Source organism: Solanum verrucosum, unplaced genomic scaffold (genome assembly GCF_900185275.1).
Source record: "Solanum verrucosum unplaced genomic scaffold, falcon-dt-bn FXZP01000175.1, whole genome shotgun sequence".
NCBI lineage: Eukaryota > Viridiplantae > Streptophyta > Magnoliopsida > Solanales > Solanaceae > Solanum > Solanum verrucosum.
The window spans coordinates 574500-592510 of NW_026020399.1; the positions used below are offsets into that span (position 1 = coordinate 574500).

An 18011-nucleotide genomic window follows, 5' to 3' on the forward strand; every position below is an offset into this window, starting at 1 on the left:
ATGAGATTGGTATTAAATACACCTAACTTAAGTCAATTATGAAGTATTAGGCTAATTTGGCTTTTAAAAAGTATAGGTGTTTTTGGACAAAAATGCAATGAAATTAAGAAAACTGGTAGATTCCCGATTAATTAATCAAGGGAAAATTGTATGAAATAGCAAATTATTAATTCAAATTAAATGTTATAGCCATAGTTTATTTTATTTGTAATTCGCAACAAGCATCCCTTTTTTTTATCTGATTCGGTATACTAGCCATTTTCGGTATACAATTAGCCATTTTATACATTTCGGTATAAAATGTGTTTGTGTTTGTATAAAGCGAGAGAAAAATGTATATAGAAATACAAATATATATATTTTCATCCTATACACTTATAATTATAAGAATACAGATCTTATTATACAAATTACAATGTATAAATGAATTTATACAAAACTGAACAATTTGTATAAAATTGGATGTATCTAGCAAATTATACAAATCAAAAGCTCCATAGCAAACATAAAATTTTCTATGAAGCACAATTATGCAAACTATAGTTATAACATACAAATATAATTTTTATGTTTGCTATATGTGAAAATTGTTCAATCATCAATACTAATACATATATTAAAGGCTGAATCGTTGATTGTTATTGTAAAGAAAAATGAGATACGAAATAAGGGGCGGGCACATTTGGGCTTTTTAGGTGGGCTATAAAACGTAAAATTATGGTATATTTGACAAAATAATAAAATACAATTAAAAAAATACATACTTATTACATATATATTCAATAATCAATACTATTTGATCTTATTTTGAAAATAAGAAGGATTAATTTCATATTAATTTTGCAAAATTAGTACTAAGAATTCGGAGTCTTGTCCTATGAGACGACCGCTTGAACTCACAATCTTAGAGTAAAAAATAATGATTATTTACAATCTGAGCATCTATCGTTAGTCAAAATATCAGAGGCAAAATAAAATTCTTAAAGAAAAAGGCAAAACCTAAAACAAAACTAAATAAGTTTTTCGATATAACAAGGTAACATTATTCAAAATAATTAAATTCTACCGTAATTCTATAAAATAACTCAAATTAAAGAGCCAAAAACTTTTTAGTCGCTGATGATATGAGTCCTAATCAAACAAGCTAAACATGGCTTCATCATCACTCTCTTCTTTTATTTCCTCCTGAAAACATACAAACAACACAATAATGAGATATACATACAATAAGTTAAAACACCTTTGAAAAAATATATATTTATATTTAAAAGCGTTTTTAAAAAGTTTGATCAAACAGTAATTGTTGTTCAATTAATATAAGATCAAAGCATACCTTCTTCTTGTCATTGACGGAAGGTGCAGTGGAGGCATCGTTATCAGTAGTTGGAGGTACCAACGTTCATGATCAGTTCATTAACATTCATCTTTTCACAAAGTTTTGCGAAAAGGCTTGGCCAGTACGATTCCACCTTTAAATTTGATGCTTTTATAAGTGTACCAATTCTCTCCGCCTACATATATATAATAAATCGAGCCAACAAAATTAAAATTTGATGAATTATGAGTTTTGAACCATTGTTTATATTTAGAGATTAAAGAAAGGGGAAAATTTTGAAAATAAAAGAGTAAGAACGAGGATCTTTCTTGAATAATACGATACGAGAATAAAGGTTTCTATTTAAGATTCAACAACAACAATCACATATATTCCGTGTAATTGTACGATCCAGAAAGTGGTGTGATTGAGATTATTATCTATCGCTCAAATAAAGCATATAAAAATAAGTATTGAAAAAAAATATAATAGCGAAGAATTCATAAGAGGAAGGAGAAAATATATTACGTACATTGATTGGAATATCATCATCGTGAAGGATCAAACACGCGTAGGTACAAGCAAGTTCACCAATGGAAGACATTTTTTTCTTCTTAACAAATATGCAGAAACTCTTGCCGTCCGAATTTTTGGGGGCAGGGAAATATTTTGTAGGGTATTTAGGCTTTGTGTGGGACTATTTATAGAATATAATTTATGCTACTCCAATCCTATTTCAATTTGGTTAAAAGGCCAACCAAAAATACTATATTTCCTTGGGAAAAAAAAAAGTATCCGTTTCCATATTGGTCTAGGAATTAATTTATTTTTTATTTATTATTTTGGGAAGAAACGAGGATTTGTGGTTTTAGCTTACAAGAAAAAAAATCATTTAATATATATAAATAAACCCAGTGAGAAAATTATGTATGTTGGTTTAAATTGATGACTACTTATAAAAAGGTTAAATTTTACTATTGGTCACAAAAGTTATTTTTCTATTTTGGTATAAAAAACTCATCAAACCTAAAAGTTTATCACCTAAAATTAATAAACACTATTTTAATTACCAAAAGAATTGTTCTAATAACATCAAGGAATTTAATGACAAATCAAATTCTATGAGCTTGATGTGATTGCTTCAAAATAAAGATGTAAAGACAACTTCGTAAATCACAAAAAAGAGGTTTACTAACTATTTTAAAACGTTATGTCATAAATATGAGTTCGGAGCCAAAAAGGCAAAAAAAATTGTCAAAATTTTCAAAAAGGCCCATCAATTTTTTTGAAAACCAAAAGGGTAAAATCGCTCCCGACGAAGCGATTTCCCTGTGACACAATTTTAACGCCGTTAGTTTGTTAAAAAAAAAAAAATCGCTGCCAGGACAGCAATTTTGTCCAAAACTTTTTTTTCTTTTTTTTCGTTAAAATCGCTTTAAGTCCGAAAAAAAGTTCCCAACTAAAATCGCTGTTGTGGCAGTGTTTTAACTAAAAAAAAAAAGAAAAAAATCTTGAGAAATCGTTTATTAAAAAAAAAATTATGAAAATCGCTGCCTTGGTAGGTTTTTTATTAAAAAAAATCTTTTTCTTTTTTAAACGCTGCCTTGGCAGCGTTTTCATTCCTCTCCAATTTTTTTAATTGTAACTCAATTTGTTTTTATATGAAATGTGAATATTGAATTACAATTTAAAATAATAATAAAATTGGAGGGAAATGAAAACGCTGCCAAGGCAGCGATTTCAGATTTTTTTTTATTTTTTTTTATAAAGTCGCTGCCAAGGCAGCGATTTTCCAAGAATTTTTTTTAATTAAAACGCTGCCATAGCAATGATTTTAGTTGGGGAAAAAATAACGGACAAACAGTGTCAAAATTGTGTCAGAGGGAAATCGCTTCGTTAGGAGCGATTTTGCCCTTTTGGTTTTAAAAAAATTGATGTGCCTTTTTGGAATTTTTGGCAATTTTGTTTTGCCCTTTTGACTCTGAACTCTCATATATATTGGTGCAAAATATTAAAAAATTTAAGTGAAATTTTCTTCATCGTCCCTAAGGTTCATTGCTAAATATATATATATATAAAGGTTCATACTTATTATACATATTCCTCCGTCCAACAATAGTTGTCTACTATGCTATTTTGGGATGTCCAACAATATTTATCTATTTTATGAAATTAATGGATAATTTTACACTTAATTCATAATTTACCCTCATTATTAATTATGATCATTTTCCTATTACATTTTAAGCATTATATACGTGTCTTCAATTACTTTATTTAATTTAAAATTGCTAGATTTTTCATCTTTAAGTATTTCTATGATTAGCCAAGAGTCTAGTTCAATGTTGAGGTTAGTATAACCTTTCTGAATACACCATTTCCAATCAAACTTGATGTACTTTAATTGATTTCTATATTCTTTCACATTTTGGCATTGTTATTTTTCTAGCTAATATATTTAAGTAAGTTTTCTTTCGATCCGTCCTATTCATTCATTAAAAGTATTTTTTCACAAGCACAAATATTTTTTGCTAAATTGATTTTTCAGTTCTAATATGCTTTGCTTGTTTGGATTGGGTTATGTTTTGAGCTACCGAATTATACTATTTTGACTCGATTATTATCGAGAAATTTCAAGAGTAAAGTGTCAATCATTTTAAAATAATTTTCCAATGAAATTCTATTGTGATCATAATACCTCACGTATTGGGGATGATATATGGCATACTAGATCTACCTCTCTACAAATTTTCGGGAAGATTCCATTTCAGAGAAATCTAATAGCAAAGTTTGACGAAATTTCATTTTATATAATAGTGTATAAGATTGTATATTATTATATATGGGTGTATAAATATCTTTTGTAATATTTTATACTGGGGTATAATATTGTATATCAAGTTTTAAAATATTTTTGTAAAAAAAATAAAATGAAAGTTTTGTATATTATTGTATATTGGATGTATATTATTGTATACCAAATTATGCCTTTGACTTAAGATTTATATTGTACGTTTTTTATTATAATTTTGTAAGGTAAGTTAAGTAATTGTACTTTTATGAAATTTTTCTAGAAAGTTATCATATGATTATTTATTTAACGATGGATCGAATAATAATTTGTCAAGGCGTGTGAATTCATTTATTTAAAGCCAAAAGTTAATCATTTTAAAAGGCCACAAATTCTGCATAGTTCATATACAATCTCATATCCCATGTTTCACTCTTTTCATTAGTTTTAATAATGTTGATGTAGTAGATTCCTGATGGTTTACTATAAAATGCAAAATCTTGTTATGTTTGATGACAAAATAATAAATAAAAATATGTCTATTATTCAGTAATATAGAATCTTATTTAGATATATATATAGAGTGAACTTCTCATTAATTATTTTTTTTAAAAATCGATTTTTAGAATTAGGTTTCTGATCCTAGGATAAGTCAACTATTTTTCGTACGATCATAATCCACCTCCTTTTGTATTGTCAGGTTGGACTCAAGATTACGCATAATAGATATTGAAATTTTGTGGACTCTTTATTTAATTTGAGTTGGAACTCTACAAGGTGTGTTTAATTCTAACTAAGATTTTTGGAGGCTACTCTACCCTAAATTAGGGATGTGCAAAAATCGAACCGACCGATAAACCGAACCGAAAAAAGTGTTATTGGTTTATTGCTATTGGGTTAACGGTTTTTTAATGGTTTTATAAAAAAAATCATTGGGTTATCGATTCGGTATTGATTTTCAATATTGGGTTATTGGGTAAACCGATAACCCATTAAGAGTTAAGACTAGTAATTTACTACTTTTACATATACATACATATTAGTAAATATATTAATCTCAATATCTTAATAGTTACGTCTTTGTCATTTAGTCATCAATTCATACTTCGCTGTGACTTTGAGTTCACAACTTTACATTATACAAATCGTCAAAACCTAAAGTAAGAACCATATTCCTCTTGATTTCCCTTTGTGTTAAACACATGTATAGTTCTTTTCATGTTTGTTATTATTATTTCTATTTTATGAGCTTTTGTAAAGTTACATTATTGTCTTGTCGTGTCAAATTTATTAGAGAAGTCATATATTTGTTTTATAAGCATTTTCTTATTGTTTAAACCGAAAACCAATAAAAAATTATCTTATTGGTTCGTTATTGGTTTAGCATATTTAAAAACTGAAAACCAATAAACCGAACCGATAATACATAAAACCAAACCGAATCGACCAATGCACACCCCTACCCTAAACCCTAGTTCATGCCTATATAAAGGGTATTATATTACCTTAAAAAGGCATCTTGAATATTCTGCAAATTTAGGAATATTCATATAGAGATCATCCAAATCATCATAGTTCGGAAAATACGCCACTAACGACCCTCGAATCACGAATCATAGATAAATTTTAGGAGAGTAGAATTAAGGAATCAATAGATTTATACCCATGAATACAATTGTGTTCCTTCATATTTTGTGTGATTGTCATTTATTTTCTGTCAAAGATATCACCAGGCAAAATCTAAAACAAAATTAAATAAGTCTTTTGATATAGCAAGGTAATAATTCTACTACAATTCTATTAAAAAGAACAATATAAAACAAGCTTAAAATAAAGAGCCAAAAAGTTTTAAGTCTTCAAATAAGCTGAGGATGTGACTCTAATCAAATAAGCTAAACATGGCTTCATCATCACTCTCTTCTTTTATTTCCTCCTGAAAAAAATACAAACAACACAATAATGAGATATTATGCTTACAATTCACTCTCCATAAGTCAAGTAATACATAAAACAGTATTTCTGGAGAGTAGAAGAAGTTGTTTTTCACCAATCTACGAAAATTTTTTGTCAAACACTAATTGTTGTTCAAATTTATTGTTTAAATAACAACCGTTTCTCACCAAAAGTACTTTTTGAAAAACATTTTTCAAAATTAGAAACTTGGTCAAACATTATTGATATGCAAAAAATTGTAATTTACGAGACATTAATATAATTAAGATCAAAGTATACCTTCTTCTTGTTATTGACAGAAGGTGCAGTGGAAGCATCGTTATCAGTAATTGAAGGAGGAGTGGCAACATTATTGTTAGAAGTTGGGGTTCTAACGTTCATGATCAGTTCATCAATTTAAACTATGGTTTAAAAATCAGTGTAACATATAATCTGCTATTTGTCCAGATTTTGGTTATTCTTAATAGAGAAAACAAAAAATTTAAAGTAATATAGAGTAAAGACAAAATAATTCAATGTAATTTTACAAGCAAGATTTAGAAAAGATAGTGTGATTAAGGTTGTTTCTGATAAATTCTTTACTCAAAGTATGCAAAGAAATCGCAAGAAAGGAGAAAATACATTATATTGATAGGAATATCATCATCGTGAAGGATTAAACAAGCGTAAGTACAAGCAAATTCACCGATCGAAGACATCTTTTTCTTTTCTTAGTCTCAACTCTTAACAAATATGGAGAAATTCTTGCCGTCCGAATTTTTGGAGCAGGGAAATTTTTTGTGTGGAATTTAAAATTTGTGAGGACTATTTATAGAGTATAATTTATGCTACACAATCCTATTTCGAATTGGTTTAAAGGTCAACCAAAAATACTATATTTACTTTAAGAAAAAAAAAATATCCGATTTCACATAGGTAAAGGAATTAATTTCTTTTTTATGTAATTATTTTGGGAAGAAACAAGGATTTGTGGTTTTAGCTTAAAAATACACAAGAAAAAAAAGATTTTTTTATTTAATAAACATAAATAAAGTTTACGCCAAAACTATGCCGGTTTATACTGATATGAATATTTGTAAAATGGATAAATTTTATTATTGGTCACTCAATTTTGAATTTACGGCACGAAAAGAAACATTTTTATTATACAAAATTTTTTTTGGCTCGAATTGATTTTTTTAGTAAGAAGCAAATCAACCCAAGTATTAGTAGTTTTTTTTTTCCAATATCAAACCAATCCACTAGTCGATTTTTTCCCCGATATGACTCAATTTGTAGTTTAATTCGATTTTGTACAGCTCTATTTTAATTATTACACAAAAGTCAATTGATCTCCAAAGTTTGTATATAATAATACAAAAGTTGTTTTTCTATTTATTATTTTAATCATATAAAAGTTATTCAACTTTATTTAGCGTATTTGATAAATATATACCTTTTAATTAGTAAAGATTTGTTCTTATAACATCACGAAATTTAATGGAAAAAATACAATTTTTTTGACCTTGATATGATTACTTCAAAATAACAATATAAAATGACATATCATATTTATGAAAGAGGTCTACTAATTGTTTTTAAATGACATATCATATTTATGATACAAAACATAAAAATTTAGGTGAAATTTTCCTTCATGCTTAATTTAGATTTTGACACAATTTCGTGCTTAATTAATGCACGTATAATGATAACGTAATCTGTTGGAAATATTACATATTATAGGAAAATGGGGAAATATTATATTATTACGAAACAAGATTATTTTTAAAAAAAATTATTCTAATTAGGAAAATAAAAACAAAAAACTTATTGCCTAATTTCCTACCATTCAATTAGTTAGTCTAACTAACATACAAATTTGCTTTGTCAAATATTGATATGATGTTTGAAATTTGTCTCTTATCTATTACATTGGGACCCTTTGCACCCTTCTAAAACTGTTGGGACAAGAGATATGTGTTGTTAGCCAGAGAGTTCACAACTAATATGCAAGTTGATTAGATTTTCTATAGCAATGAGTGAAATTGATAAGTGTCTTCGATTATTTAAGTTGGATTACATTTCTAAATTGATTTTTCAGTTTTAATATGATTTGCTTGTTTGAGTTAGAGTATACATTTTGACCCCCTGAATTATACTAATTTAATCAGGGACGGAGATCAAACAATTTTAATACCTTCCCATTAATCAAATGCAACTCTCAAATTGGAAACTTTGGGTTCAAAAAGCATTTCAAAGATCATTCAAACGATTTAAAATTTAATTAAATAGGTGATTTAGCATGCCTAAATTAAAAAATATTTAGGTAAAACTATTTTAATGAAGAAAAAGTAAACACTATCTAAAAAACCTTTTGATATCTTATCCAAAAACTTTTTTCCTACCATTTTAAAAAAGAAGGATGCGACAACTTGATAAAACAATCAATGTTTTTGGTCACCTTTTGCCGACTTTGCCTTTGGATTTCAATCACATATATGGTGGATTATAAATAAATATCCTAATAGAGCAAGTATATAAATAATTGAATATATATTATTTGCATATAATCGTGGAATATAAAATAAGTTATACTATTGCGATAGATGGTGATATTGAAATCGTCAAGTAAGCTAGGTTTTTAGATCGAGGTCTTTTTGTGTATCTAACTATTAGCAAAATTAAAAAAATCTTCTAAACATATTCTAGGATTTATTTTATACTGTCAATTGAAACTTTTAATATGACATAATATATAAATATACTTTTTAACTTGGCTTTTATTTCATATTTATTTTCTTCAACTTTGAGTGTGCACAAGTAGAAACTTAATTAGTAGGCGTTTGGCCATGCGACACTATATCACGATATGAAATCGTGAGATGGAATCAGTGTTTGGACATGCAATTTTACGCTGATTCCATCTCATGATTCCATATCATGAGATGTGATTTCATATTCTCCAAAAAAACATAATATGGGAATTCCGTAACATGATTTGAGATATTTTTAATACAAAAATTGATCCACAAGCTTATATTTTGTTAAAACAACCCCACATTTATATCTATTATTTCATATGTAAAAAAAATTTATAATCACATCATTACTTTTTTAAAATTTATTATTCTTACCGACATAAAATTTATTATTCTTACTGACATAAAATATATTATTCTCACCATCATATAGTCACTTTAACTCACATCAACCGATTGTTGAGTAATAAATTTGTTCTCTTCATTTACTGCAATGCCTAATTTATTACTTCTACCGTTTTGTAATTATTACAACTCAAAGTAACAATGTTGGTTCGGCTTCTCGGTCACATGATCGAGAAATGCAAGTTCGACGTGACGAAATTGTCCGTACTATGTGGGAGGATTATATTAAAGACTAGTACACTACAATTTATGTTCAATTTTTTTATTGAATTAAAGTTAGATGAAACAGTTACTTAAGTGGAGAACAAATAACTTTGTAATAATTTATTATGCGATTTTATAATTTTTTGTTTATTTGGTAAGATTGAATAAACAATTGGGGCTATTTTAATTGTTTTACAACTTATGAGATTTTTATGTTTATGAGAAAATATACAACACAAAAATTTCATACCACATGTCAAAACAAAACTTCAATTTCATCTCATAATTTCATATTATGATATCATATCATGATTCCATATCATGATGCCATATCGCATGGCCAAATCGGACCTTAAATTGTATAAAGTTGAACAAATAAACACACACGTCCTACGTGACATTCTATATGACAATTTGCGTCTTGCGTGTATTATGCCACATAGAACTCATGTGTCTACTTGTTCAACTTTATACAAGCTTTAAGTGTCTACTTGTGCACACAAAAAATTAAAGAGTGTAAATGTGAATGGAGGTCAAATTAAAAGACACATTTATGTATTATGTTTTTTAATATACTTAGCTCAAATTTGAGCACTCGACTTTAGAGGCGGGGTCACTAAGATAATTCAAAACATAAAGAAGTTAAAAAAATTCAATATTTACTCCCGTTCATTTTTAATTGTCATGTTGCGATTTTCAAAAGTCAATTTGATTAATTTTCAAAGTTAAATTAGATTTCATCAATTCAATATTTTAAAAACAAAAAAATTAGATATTCAAAAATATACGAAAAGTACGATAAATTACAATTTTTTGCACATCAATATGATGGAAAGCACATCGTTAAATGTTAATCAAAGTTCTTATAATTTCACTCTAAAAAAGAAAATCATGAAAATTAAAAATAGGTGGAGAAAGTATTATATATATACATACAAAATAATTTAAGTATATATAAAAATAATGTATACTTTTCCATTTATAGAGATTTAGATGAACACTTCACCATGATCTAACTCAAATACCTACATCAAACTCATTCTCTTGCATTTATATTAAAAATAAATATTTATTTTACTTATCTATTTTTATAAATTATGAGAATTTTACTTCTTTTTCATACTATGTTTAATATTAATTTTAAATATTTAATAATTAAATTTAATAAAATAAACCTCGAATTAAAATTCCCACTAATTTATCCTATTCCCTACTACTATTGGCTAATTGTTATGCTAACCTTGTACTCCATCGAATTTTCAAGAATCCCCCCGGCCAAAACCAAAATTATTAGCACCGGTAGCTATAAAATCACCAAATTTAGCCTTAAATTCTCTCTTGACGCTTCTCCTTCTATCCGGTCACTTCAAATCGGATCAAATCTAGGCAAAATTTTCTCCTTTTTCCTCTTCTGGGTCGTTCTTGTTTTGTCGATTGAGGCGGACATAGTGAATTAGTTCATCATGAGGAAGAGAGAGAGGGAAAACCCATGTGGTATTTGTGGGCATTATCACAAGTACGAAGAAGGGGAGCCTTGTGGAGTTTGTGGTCATCGAATGCCTACTGTTTCTGATATGGGTTTTCCAATTCAAATCAGTGCTTTTCCTTCTGAGATCTTGCCGGAGTTTCTTTTTTTGGGAAGCTATGATAATGCTTCTAGAGCTGAGCTTCTTAAGAGTCAAGGGATTTCTCGTGTTCTCAATGTGAGTCCCTCTTACTTGTCCTTGCTTTGTTTCTTTCTTCGAGTTAATTGAATTGTTGAGTAGAGTTGACAAGTTTCAATCTTTGAGGCAAAAGTTGTAAAGTATGATTTTTGGTTGTTGTTGTTGTTGGTAGAAATTATAATTAGTTGACCTTGTTCTGTTCTTGTGTTTGAGGGATTTGGGGATATGCTTGTTATCTGTTGCATTGTCTTTTTGAATTTCTTGGAGATACTCTTGTTGAGATAACTTCACTAATAGTTACATAGTCAAATTCAATCACTTGGTGTCCGGTGGTGCATTTTGTGACTAGGCAATTTCTCTAACAATTTTGTTGTGAGTACCTTTCACTTTCTTTGTATGATGAATGTCAAAGATTCTCATTGTTGTAGTATAATAGTAACAATCTGCGAAAACGTGGCCTGAGTTTCCAATCCTAAGGAGTGTCAATGAATATAAATCACAAAATTGACCATACAACAACAGCAACAACATCTCAATCCCAAGGTAGTTGATGAATCAAGAAACCATCTAGGTCTTGTGATTTCTTTGGAGCTGTATGGGAATCTCTGCTTTAAGTTGGGGCTAAATTTATTACCTTGCTTTCAATAGTTCATGAGGGAGGGTAAGACGACTATTATGGCAAGCAATGAAAAAGAATCTTCTTTCGCAGAAGTATCTAGTTTCTTTTCCTTCTCATATTTGTGTGAAAAAAATCAGCTCAACCCTCTTCTTATAAATGAGTTGGTGTCATATTTGTTAGTATCTTAAAACAAGCAAGGTTCACATTCCAGTAGACTAAAAAAAGACCTTTTCTTCCCATCTGTAAATTACTTGGTACTGGTGTTGGTGAGAGATAATAAGTACTCTGTTATAACACATTAATGCATAACTTTATGGTCCTACACAAATCTTCAAAGATACACTTAGTGTGTGACTTCAACTGCATCCTACAAATACAGTGTGAATGTCTGTGTTGGTTCTGAATTGAGTCTGCGCAGATCTAGGTCAGGCCATTATTTTGATGATGGGTGATATCGATCTTGAAAATGGATGATAGATTTATGTCAAAGGGTTTTAAGTTTATCTTATTCTATTCTTTATACTGTTATTGTGCTGTACTGTTGTAGTTAATTTTGTGTACATTTCGAATATCTTATTGATGTTGGATTTCTAGCATATTTCGAGTGATGTAACTATAAACAATGGCTGCCTACTTAGAAGCTTCCGTTTTGTGTTCATGTGCATGATTGTGTTCATTCTTTCAAGCATCTCTTTTCACAATGGGTCTTGAAGTCATTTGCAACCCGTCTCGCTCTGTCATGATTTTTTACTACTTTCATCTTTTAGTTGCAAGTTGCAACAGAATTTGAAATGAATTCATGTTCCATCTCATAAAAATCCAGTCTTTGGATTTTGGTTTTATTAAAATGCCTATTCAATCTTAGCCTTTAAAAGACACGGACGACTAGAATTAGATCTTGACTGAGATTTTTTTGGTAATTATCTGACATTTTCATTAATAACCGTGAAGATTTACAAAACTATAGCAGCGCCTTCGCAGCTTGCTTTTCCATCTGCTATTCTCATGTACAAAGAAAAGTAAGAACAGAACCTAACCTAGAACACAAAGCTTTGAATCGTAATCCTCATTACTACAGGGGCTCTTACATTTCAATCATAAACTGTTTATCTAGCTAAACATTCCCAAAGCCATGATTTCTTCTCAAAAATCCTTTAATTCCTCTAGATCCAAATGGAGTGAACAAATTCTGTATAGACCATTCTGATAAGTTGAGCACTCTGTTTTCCCCTTGGTCCTCATTATTATCCCATTGAGGTGATGTTTCGAGTCCGTGGCAAAGAAAACCTGAAGATGAATCCATTGTAATAATCTTTCCCTGTAGCTATTGTGAATACAGCTAGTGAACAAATAAGTGGTCGCTGGATTCATTTGCTACAGCACATAACCTGCATTGGTGATCCACATTCATTCCTCAAGAAGCTAACCTGTCAACTGTCATCAATCTTCCTTGCAACTGCAGCCAGACTTTTGGTCGGGCTGCATTATTGAACATAAGACCCTTCCATCTCATTCCAGGACAGTCCCTATCAACTGAAGATAGATCTGCTTAACTAATCCTTTGTGGCGTGCTGCATTAATTTAGTTTGTAAAGCATGTAGTGCCATTTACACTCTATTTGGATCATTGTTACCCATTGTATTGTATTGTATCGTTACCATACCTACAATGTTTGTTTTGATTGTTACTTAAAATGTATTGTATTGTATTGTTAAATTTTGTCGTTACGTAACAATGAAAACCCCCATTTTATGGAACAACCAATTTGGTGTGTTCCCATTGTTACTTAATTTCTTTTTTCAATTATATCATGGCATAATATTTCATAATACCTTTTTACCCTTTACCATATATTATTTAATTCTAGTCAAACCTCCTACCCTAGAATAATTAAGGATATTTTAGTAAATTTATAAATTACAATGCAGTACGATACAGTCAAACCAAACAGTAAAAATGTTATTAAACAACAACAAACAATACAGTCTAGCCAAACATTGTATCTACCATATAATACAGTACAATAGAGTACAATACAATACAATACATTATAAAACAATGGGTAACAATGATCCAAACAGAGTGTTAAAGGGAAGTTCCCTGTAGGAAGCTAGGCCATACAGTATGTCTCTGATGTCATCTTAGAATGTTCATATTTGTCATATGGCCAGAAAGAGAAGAATGTAAATATGAGATCACAAACAACTTATTATACGTCAAATTCATATGCTTGGACCTTGGAAGATTGGTTGGTGTTTGGAATTGAACTTTCCCCTTTCAGACAGGAACCGACATGGACATTATCTCATTTTATTTAATAAGCCTGGTGAGGTTTATTGTTTTCAATTCTGAACTCCATGGGTTTCTTTTTGGGATTTTGTACTTGCCATTTCGTCAATAGCAATCTGTAATACATTTTCTTTTTCTGGTGAAGCTCTGTAGTACATTCTCTTGTAGTTTATATATTCCCGAATCCACAGTTAAGTGCTAAGCCAACTTTAGTGGGAATAGTCCAAATAAGATTGATAGGAAGCTTTGAGGAGAACACATGCTGCAGTTTGGATATGATATTGTCTGGCTCATGTATGATGATGCATGCAAGAAACTACAACTGTGATGTGTATGAGTGGTATCATTGCATGATCTATTGTTTGTAGGAAGGCAAAAGATTATAGCTCATTGGATGACGATATTGCCTAAGACAGTAGGAGTTATGTACACAATCTGAAGCCTTGGGGAATTTCTCAGAAAGAAGAGAAAGAAAAGGAACTGACAAGAGAGCTAAACAGAATGGAACTAATATCAATCATTGTAGTTAGAGGGACGGATTGCATAAAGTGTAGTACACATCATTCGGTGAATCTGGATTGGCTGAATGTTAATTTGATTAGTGGTCCTTTCCGGGGTTTCGTGGACATAATTATGGATCCCCTACTCTGCTTGATTTATATGGGCCGTTTCCTCTCTTGGATGCCTTCTCGTTGTCTAGTTAATTAGTCTCTTGTCCAGAAGGGAAAGGTTAGTTTTCCTTTTTCTGATGTATATCTGCCATTAGGTTATGAAGGAGATCTTGAATAAGATGTTAGTTACTAAGAAAAGGAGGAGAACCTTTTTCATTTTTAGCTTGAGTGGTCGCCTGTTGTTGTATGTTTTTGTTTATGCCCTTCCATTATTGATCAGGATCTTCATGAGCTTTCATGAATTACCACCAGGGAGGTCGTGATTTTATAGTTCTCTAAAGGAACAGTCTTTGAATCCTATAAATATGAGCTGTGGAATAATTATACTCACTAACAGAAAGAACCTGGTGAGGTTTGTTTGTCACCTTTTCAATCAAGCTGAACTTTAGGTCTTTTAACTTTTACTGGTGAATAACACGATTTAGAGGGTAAGAGAGTGGCAAACAGTTCCACATAGGTTGTTCATTTTCCTGCTCTTTTCAAGTACACTGGGCTGTTTCTCTGCAATTTTTTAATTGATGCAATTTAATCTTGAGAATGTTTTACCATCTGAAGCGAACTAAATTATATCTAGCAACTCAGGCTGTTTGCTAAAACATGCTGATGTTTCTCTTGCTACGCCATTTCAATTTTCATTTTAGTGCTTCAGAAGTTATGCATGAGACAACTTTTGCAAGCTCTATAGATCATCCCTATTACTGTCAATATTATGGAACCAAGTTCTCATCCACATTTACTTTTTCTCTGTGCAGACTGTACCTGCTTGCCAAAATCTATATAAAAACTCTTTTACTTATCACTGCCTTGAGGATGAGCAAGATTTGCAATTTGACGATGCTATCCAATTCTTAGGTGAGTGTCATTACTTGTGAATTTAGTATGTCTAAGCTTATTTTTGACAATTTTTTACTTTACAGGTTTAAGAGTATTTTAGTCTGACATAGGATTTCAGATAATTTCTTTTTTAGATTCTTGGCTTTGTGGGATATCAAGGAACAATAGGATTTTAAACACGTAAAGTTACTAACACCAAATAAAATGGGTTTTGAGCATCTTTTTAAAGAAGTTCTGGCAATATCTTTTGAATTTCTCTTTTTAAATTTCCTAACAAATAATTTGTGATTGAATGACTTTTCTAAAGGAAAGTTTTTACTAGCACGTAGTTATTTTTGGGGTATTATCATTAAGAATACAAATGTTTACTTATCAAAAGACCATTGTAGAAAGCACCCAAAGGTGTGGTCTAGTGGTCAATGAAGTGGTTAAGAACCCTGAGGTCTCAGGTTCAAGACTCAACGGAGACAAAAAAACACTAGGTAATTCTTCCCATAAAAAAAAAGAACATTGTAGAAAACCTCTGCAAAACCCGAAAACATAATTAGAAACCCTTATATTTCGCAATACCTACCAGTTAAACATCTGCATTATGAATTCCATTCACATTGTGTAAACATCATAGCTATTTTCCTAAAACAACATGCATTATTTCAGCTGTAAATATTATCAGCCTTTTGATCTCAGATGAGTTTAACTCTTTAATTGAAGTTTCTCCCTTGTAAGTTAACTTCTGATCAATTTATTAAGTCTTGATATGCTTGATTATGTCCCTTGTTCCTCTTCCTAATAATCACCTAGTTCCAAACTTTGAAGCTTTAGCATTGTATTTTCCACGTGACAAGGCATCCATCCTCCGAGTTGACATGCTTGTATAGAGAGTTTTATTGTATGTGTTTTACTTCTGCCCTCTGGCTGTTTGCCAATGATCCCTGTCTGTGAAGGACAAGCTACTGTGTTAAGCTTCTCTTATGAATTTATCTACCTGGACTTCGACTGCAAGCTCTTCAAAGAATCCAGTACTTCATTCTTTTACCCATCTTCAATTGTAGTTTTTTCCAGTTGAACGTTGAGTCTTCTACAGGCTTCTTTTGTGTATAGATTTGTCTCCTACAAGCCGTTGTTTTGAACTTTTGGGGTAAAGTAGGAAACGAAGCTTGCACTCTTCTTTTCCTCTTCCAAATGCTTTGTTCGTGTCTTGGATATGTATTTGAACTTGACAGCACTTGAAGATTAAACTTGAACTTCCTTACAATCTACAACTGTTGAGTAGGAAAGTATAGTATTCGTGCTAAAATATGATATCATGCAATTCAACTGCTATAGTTGAAACTATCATGTTTATGGTTTCAACTTTATTTTAGAGCCATCTTTGTTTGTTTTGTGGAGATGCTCTGCTGCTAAACTGATGCTAATGTTACTTTTCTTCTGCAGAACAATGTGAAAAGGATAGGGCTTGTGTTCTTGTACATTGCATGTCAGGGAAAAGCAGGTTTGGAGTTTGATTTGTGAATTTTGCATGCATAAGTTTTCATGATTTTCTGTTTTTTTATTTTTCTGTTCTTTTTTGTTTGGTGTTGCATCCTTTCCTCCATTCTCTTTGTTCTTTCCCCGGGTTTCCCTGAAATATAATGGTGTACAGGTCAAAGTGTGTTTATCGAAACACTAGATTTGTTGATTGAGAATGAGAAATGCAGTAAACTATTCCATTGAATTGCTTTCAATTGATTGTGCTTACAGAAGTAACTAGTATTAGAACTTAAATTGTGCATTTTTGACAGGTCACCTGCCATTGTAATTGCTTACCTGATGAAAAGTAGAGGCTGGAAACTTGCACAGAGCTATCAGTGGGTGAAAGATCGGAGGCCTTATGTCGACCTTAATCAAGGTTTAGTTATACCCTTATAAGCATTTCTTCATTTTACCTTTTATTAATCTGAAAAGCTATGATACGTCTGCTCGGATATGCTGGTGTGACAGGCAATGATCTAGATTTTGTTTTTGTTATTAGAGCCCTATATGTCAATGAGAGACCTTTTTTCGTGTTATTTTTTTGGTAATGCAGGGGTTTACCATCAACTACAAGAGTATGAACAGAAGATCTTCGGGTCACTGGAGAACCAGGCTGCATTTGGCATGCCAGTCTTCTCTTCTCCTGTGCTGCCATCCTTGAGCTTTAACTACCCAAAGCCTAGTGATTCCGTTCAAATTCCAGCCTTCAACTTTTCTGGTGCTACATCAATTTTCGCTCGTCCTGATATTGGCGTTCCTCCCCAGGAATTCACCTTTGGAGCTGCTGCTCATGCCTCAGATATCCATTTGAATTCAAACCAAAATCCAAATAGTAATATGGATTGAACCAGTAATACTACTATCTGCCTTTGTGGAATCCTCAACTTGAATGATGTTTAGAAAGCTACACAAATCACTTGACTGAGTTCTTCATGATTATACTGACTTGTTTTAAAGTATGAAATGCCAGTACAGTTAATGTAACTACAAAATTTTATGGAGTTGATGAAAAA

General features: G+C 30.7%; 3 protein-coding genes and 1 pseudogene across 3 annotated transcripts in view; 1 reads left to right on the forward strand and 3 right to left on the reverse strand.

Annotated features, from left to right (window-relative positions):
• Positions 1-18011, reverse strand: part of LOC125839797 (glucan endo-1,3-beta-glucosidase 12) — a 282415-nt gene that overhangs the window by 235292 nt on the left and 29112 nt on the right. The gene's annotated exons all lie outside the window — the stretch shown is intronic.
• Positions 949-1919, reverse strand: LOC125839822 (60S acidic ribosomal protein P1-like; annotated as a pseudogene).
• Positions 5986-6757, reverse strand: LOC125839704 (uncharacterized). Its single transcript, XM_049518692.1, has 3 exons — positions 6681-6757; positions 6339-6456; positions 5986-6039 (listed from the first exon to the last, which is right to left on the reverse strand). The coding sequence occupies exons 1-3, from the start codon at positions 6755-6757 to the stop codon at positions 5986-5988; spliced, it is 249 nt and encodes an 82-aa protein (XP_049374649.1).
• On the forward strand, positions 10605-17999 carry LOC125839811 (protein-tyrosine-phosphatase IBR5-like). Its single transcript, XM_049518814.1, has 5 exons — positions 10605-11112; positions 15405-15504; positions 16921-16978; positions 17268-17374; positions 17552-17999. Exons 1-5 carry the CDS (start codon positions 10873-10875, stop codon positions 17842-17844), a joined length of 798 nt encoding a protein of 265 aa, XP_049374771.1. The 5' UTR covers positions 10605-10872; the 3' UTR covers positions 17845-17999.